This window comes from Agelaius tricolor, unplaced genomic scaffold (assembly GCF_023055355.1).
Source record: "Agelaius tricolor isolate 1412-34295 unplaced genomic scaffold, bAgeTri1.0.p SCAF_8, whole genome shotgun sequence".
Classification (NCBI taxonomy): domain Eukaryota; kingdom Metazoa; phylum Chordata; class Aves; order Passeriformes; family Icteridae; genus Agelaius; species Agelaius tricolor.
In genome coordinates this window covers 19,945,067-19,951,189 of record NW_027269268.1, presented here as the reverse complement: position 1 = coordinate 19,951,189, position 6,123 = coordinate 19,945,067, and the positions used below count along the sequence as shown (strand labels likewise).

At 50.1% G+C, this 6,123-nt stretch overlaps 1 protein-coding gene across 1 annotated transcript; it reads right to left on the bottom strand.

Moving 5' to 3' along the window:
- On the bottom strand, positions 1-4,928 carry LAMTOR3 (late endosomal/lysosomal adaptor, MAPK and MTOR activator 3). Its single transcript, XM_071431857.1, has 7 exons — positions 4,807-4,928; positions 4,519-4,572; positions 4,324-4,358; positions 3,614-3,672; positions 2,666-2,799; positions 1,529-1,592; positions 1-855 (listed from the first exon to the last, which is right to left on the bottom strand). Exons 2-7 carry the CDS (start codon positions 4,525-4,527, stop codon positions 782-784), a joined length of 375 nt encoding a protein of 124 aa, XP_071287958.1. The 5' UTR covers positions 4,528-4,572; positions 4,807-4,928; the 3' UTR covers positions 1-781.
- Positions 4,929-6,123: the final 1,195 nt, after the last annotated feature.

Sequence of the window (6,123 nt, the reverse complement as noted above, 5' to 3'; positions counted from 1 at the left end):
TGTCATTTAAAAATACTGTATTTTATTTATATTTATTTACTTAAGAAAACCTAAGGGTAAATAAGCTGAGAGTGTCACCAGTGATGAACCCACACAAAGACTATGAGACATGAGATCTTCACAACCATATTACACAAAAAACCCCATGAAGAAGTGAGACATTGTTTGGGTGCTTTTAGCTAGGCATCATGAAAATCCCTACAGCAATACCTTCCATAGAAACAGCTTTCTTCCTAGTGGAAGCAGGATGCAGCTAGCATCCAGATTAGTAGCACTCCCTTGCCAAAGTGCCCCCCGTGTAAGGAAGGTGTGACGTTGATTGTACCGACAAGTCACTGCTATCACACTTGCTCTCACAATGCCTCCAAGCACATCTCTGCTCACTCCCTCCACCTGATGTGCCTTCCCACAGGCAGTGGTGGCCGGCCTGAGGACACCCTGCCATGTGCCATGTGCCCTGTGAAGCAGGAGATCTGGGGGTCGCTCCTTGGAGCCAAGGGCATGGTGCCGGCCTGGCTCAGCTGGCTGAGCTAAACTCCATGGGAGCTATTTTGGTGGGCTCTCCAGTACTGCACAATACAAGAAGCATGGCCTAAAGTAACATCCACCTACAACACACTAGTAGATCATTTCAGATTCAGTACTATGTACAATTTACTCTTACTTAGTATACTAAGGAGCTGTGGTATTTCTTCCAAGACATGTTATTTGACTGATGATTATTGAATCTTTCTGTCCACTGGGCTGCAGAGGAATGCTGCACTCTGGCTATACCATCGGGTTAAGAAACTTCGACAACCTGCCTCAGTTCTTCAAACAGGGGCGTGAGCTCCTTCTCTAAACTTACAATCAGCCCTGGAAAGAGAGAAGAGACAGAATGTTCCATCAAACAACATCACTGAGAAGCCTCTCTGCAGAGTCCACAGCTCCCTCCCAAGTCACAGGCAGTGATTTTCAAAGCATGAAATGTTTCATGTGAGCTACTCACTTTCCTGTGAATAGTGGGCAGCACCCCCAGGCAGGGTGTCTGCAGTCCCTGGCACTGAAAGAGGCACCCAGTGCAGCACAACTCTCCCCCACTACTGCCTTGCCACTTCCATAACTGTGTCCCAAGAAGCTGTATCAAAACTAAATCCTTTCTGCTCACATTCATTAGCCAATGTCCTCACCAGCAAGGCTAGGGCCTGGCTGAAGGACTTCCCCACCCCACGGAACTGAAGACAAATCTGCACACATTCCTGCAGAATGTTAACTTGGCTGACAGAAATTCTGAGACCCAACAGCTGGCTTGTACAGCACAGTACTGCCCACGCAGCATGGGCAAGGTTAATCACAGGAGAAATGTGCTTCTAGAAGAATAACAATGCCAGCAAGACACCTAAAATCTGTCAATTTTTACTCACACCTTTCACAATACACTGACAAAATTCACAGCAGGAACAAAGCTAACACAGCTTGCAGCGAATTCAGGGAACTTATTTTCAATTATTAAAATACTGCAATCTTTAAAACAAATGTGCAGACATACCTGTATTGGCATTGCTGCTTGCAATGAAACTCACTACCAAAGGTAAGCGATTGAACTGCACCACCTGCAAGGAGAGAGAAGTGCTCAGCCAGCAGCTAACACATCATGCACACCAGGGCTCTGATGAATTCTTTACACAAAAATTCTTTCTGCAACCAGCAGCCTCCTCAGTTTAAAGGGCAAGCAGGAGCAAGAGTCACAGAGGTGACTTTTCAGTGTACCTGTTTCTCAAGATTCATGGCTAAAAACACCAACAGAACTTACCCTATAGTACAGGGAGCTGCAGATGGAAAACCTGGCATTTCCCTCCACCTCCACTGTTCTACAGAGTGCTGTCCACCAGAACCCTGCCTCAGCTGCAGACCCTGCAGATTACACTGTGGAGACCACACCCTCCACGGGAAACAGGAGGGCAGACAGGTTTATTGTTTTAAAATACTGTTCCCTGTACAGGAATATCTGTTCCTCCATTACCAGGGAAACAGCACCGTGGGCACAACAGTAAGCTAGCAGCATCAAAAGAGTCAAAGCAATGTACTAACTCACTCACCCACTTAATTTCCAAACAAAGCTTGACACACTGCAGGCTAAACAGCTGGCCAGTTTACTGCAGCCATAATTAAAAGCTGTCAGGACCACCAGATCTTGTGAAGGAGCAGAAATGTAGTAGATGATGGACTTTTGGACACAAATAATCAATTTATTTGTGAAAAATGTGAGGGGTATTTCAAAGTGTTCTTACCTCAAAGTCATACTGGCAGCAGGATTAGCTATGAAGCAGGCTGCATGTGCTTTAATTCATGTTAGGTGTCACTAGTTATTAACATTGTTTATAAAAAAGAATATAAACCCTTCATAAAAGATTCAGAAGAGCATATGAGCAACATCTGCAAATTCAGAACTACTACACTTTCCCATTGTCAACAAGTAAATCTCAAGTTTTGAGAAAGGTAACAGAAGTTTAAAAAATACTGTGAAATTTAGGCTTAACTAAAGCTGTGTAAGAAATAAATCAAAATTACTTCAATAGCAGCCTAGTGAAAATCTACCAGAGCTTAAATAACCTTCTTTCTCTTGCTCAATGTAATGCAAGAACAGCTCATGTCACTGAGGACAGGGCACACTGAGGTCACTCACCTGGTAGGTATTGTAATAGCAGATGATACTTTTGTTTTTGGAGAGTCCTAACTTACTGCCCTGATCTGTGGCAAGGGCAAAGGTGGACAAAAAGCCAGGTCGCAGTGCATGTTCTGGAGCATTATCATTAGCAACTGGAACAAAACAAGAAAATCCTTATCTTTACATGAGGTCTCTGACTGCATCCCCAACCCTCATCCAGCTCAGTGCTCTGCCAAAAGCAGAGAAACATGCAAGACCTCTGAGGTGCTCCCACAGGAACACCCAACAGTTTTCACAAGCTGTACCTCATTTAATGCTCTCTGTATGATCAAAGCTCCTTATAGCAGCATCCTTCCTAGCACACCTAAGAAATTTTTAATCCTTTTCCTTTAGGATGCCTGTGCTGATGTCCCTTTGGTTCAATGTCCCATTGTGCCCATTCCAGCCCTTGAACAGATTACTGGCACACAGTCACTTGACAGCAAACAGGTGATGATGTGCAAGTTCTGCTGGGTGTTTGAATACTCTGGGGCACTGAACAAAATAAATCTGCAATACCTGAAACTTTGTATCCTTAAACTATTGTACTCACAAGCCAAAAACATCTGAAACAAGTACTGCAGAACATAAAAACGACAGTACCAAAAAGGCCAACAAAACACTGCCAAGCTCTGTCTACCACTTAGTATCAATCAGCCTGTGAGGGACTTGAAGATACAAGGACCTTACAGCACTCCAACCCCTGTCACAGAGGGAAACTTCCACAGACTGCAATTACAAACAAACAAAAGGATATATTTAAAGAGGTACATAATCAACTAATGAATTTCTACTTGAAGTCCAATTTAATTCTACCACTTGGGATATTCAGGTATTTGGCATAACAGAAGACTTTTCTGTACTTCTCCACCCCCTGCTGTTCAATCAGGATTTCAGCTGCAGAGCACAGCAAGAAGCTGAAGTTACCTTTGATAACAGGCACACCATCTCTATCTGAGACTACAATAGCATGAAGACCTTCAACGCTGGAAAAAAAAAAAAAGGGAAGAAGAGACACCATTTTATAAACACAGTAATTAGTAGGAACGGGTTTTTTTGTGTGAACAAATGTGCAAGAAAGGGGAAAACTTTGAAAAAACCTGATGCCCTCATTAATTTAGTATTTGTTCTGTTTAGTACAGGTCTGGTGGCCCCAATAATAGAAAGGACATGGAGCTGCTGGAGCAAGTCCAGAGGAAGCCACGAAGCTGATAAGAGGGCTGGAGCACTTCCCCTGCAAAGACAGGCTGAGGAAGTTGTGGCTGCTGAGCGGGGAGAAGGGAAGGTTGGGTGGAGACCTCACAGCAACCTTCTGGTATCTGAAGGGGGTTTACAGGGAAGCTGGAGAGGGACCCTTCATCGGGAACTGCAGTGACAGGACAAGGACTAATGGGTACAAATTGAAAACCGGGAAATTCAGGTTAGATATTAGGAAGAAATTTTTTACTGTGTGGGTGGTGAGATACTGGAATAGTATCCTATTGCCCAGGGCGGCTGTGGATACCGCACCCTGGAAGTATTCATGGGCCAGGCTGGATGGGGCACCGAGCAAGCCGGTCTGGTGGGAAGTGTCCCTGTGTGGCAGAGGGCTGGCACCGGATGGCCCTGGCCGCCCGCCCCGCACGGCCCCGCGTTACCTCGGCAGCTTCTTGTACAGGAACCGCTTCAGGTCCTGCGGGCAGAGACGGGCGGCGCGTTACTCACGGCCGCTCCCAGCACCTCCGCACCTCCCTCCCCGCCCGGCCCGGCCCGACCCGGCCTCGGCATCCCCCGGCCCCACCCCCGCCACAGCCACCGCCCGCGTCCCGCCCGCCCCGCGGAGCCGCACTCACGTCGGCCATGGCTGGGGCCCGCCCGCTGCTGCCGCCGCCGCCACCTCCGCGGGCCTACGAGACAAGACGAGAGGCGGCCCCGTCACCGCGGCGCGGCCACCGACTCTGAGGAGGGGAGCGGCCGGAGGGAGGGGAGGGCGCGCTCCGTCCCCGAGGCCCGGCCGACCGCCACCCCCGCCCCGCCGCCGTGGTACAGCCGCGCCGGGAAGGGCGCTCGGCTGGGCCGAGCCCACCGCGCACCGGGAGGGGGGCGCGGGGGGCGCCCCCTGCCTGCCCGCCCCGCCGTACCTGTCCGCGCCCCCGGCGCGCCCCGCACGGCTCCGCCGCCGCTGCTTCCTCTCGGAGCCGCTGTCACATGAGCCGCGGCACCGCCCTCCCGGCCCCGGAACCGCTTCCCCGGCGCCCCCGCCCCGCTGCGCCCCGGCAGCAAAACAAACCAAAACCAAAACAAACCATAGCGCTTCGGTTAAAGGGGATCAGCAACCGGCAAAAACCCGTGTTTTTATGCAGTTACTGCCACTAGAGGCCAAGCACAGAATCACAGAATAAATTTGGTCGGAAAAGACGTCCCAGATCATCGAGTCTGATCTATGACTGAATACCATCACGTTAACCAGACCATGGCCCTGAGTGCCACATCCAGCCTTTCCTCAAATCCCTCCAGCAACAGTGATTCCATCACCCTACTGGGCAGCCCATTTCAGTAGTAGTCACCTCTTCTGTGAAGAATTTCTTGCTAACATCCAGCCTGAATCTCTCCTGACACAGCTTGAGATAATTTTCTCTCATCCTATCACTGGCTGCATGCCAGAGGAGTCCGACCCCCACCTGGCTACACCCTCCTGTCAGGGAGCTGCAGAGCACTAAGGTGCCCCCTGAGCTGCCTCTTCTCCAGGATAAACACCCCCAGCTCCCTCAGCCACTCCTCACAGGACCTGTGCTCCAGACCCTGCCCCAGCTCCATTGCCCTTCTCTGGACACGCTCCAGCACCTCAATGTCCTTCTTGCAGTGAGGGGCCCAGAAATGGACACAGCTTTGAGCTGTGGCCTCACCAGTGCCCAGTACAGGGGGACAGTCACTGCTCCTGCTGGCCACACCACTGCTGACACAGGCCAGGATGCCCTTGGCCTTCTTGGCCCCCTGGGCACACCCTGGCCCACGTTCAGCCGCTGTCACCAGCACCCCCAGGTCCTTTTCCACTGGGCAGCTTCCCAGCCACTCTGTCCCTGCCTGTGGCACTGCCTGGGGCTGCTGTGGCCCAAGGGCAGGACTCGGCACTTGGCCTTGTTGAACCTCATTCTGCTGGTCTCAGGCCATTGATCCAGCCAGTCCAGATCCCCTGCAGAGACTTCCTGCCCTCCAGCAGATCAACACTGCCACCCAACTTTGTGTCACCTGTGGATTTACTGAGGGTAGCCTCAATTCCCTCATCCAGATGGTCAGTAAAGATACTGAACACAACTGGGCCCAATACTGAGCCCAGGGGACACCACCAGTGACTAGAGCATTGTGGATACCTGAAGATTTTGCTTAGATGCCAGTATCAAATTAAAATTTTAAAAAGTGTAAATTAAAAAAACAATCACTTGCTAGTGTTTCTGAAC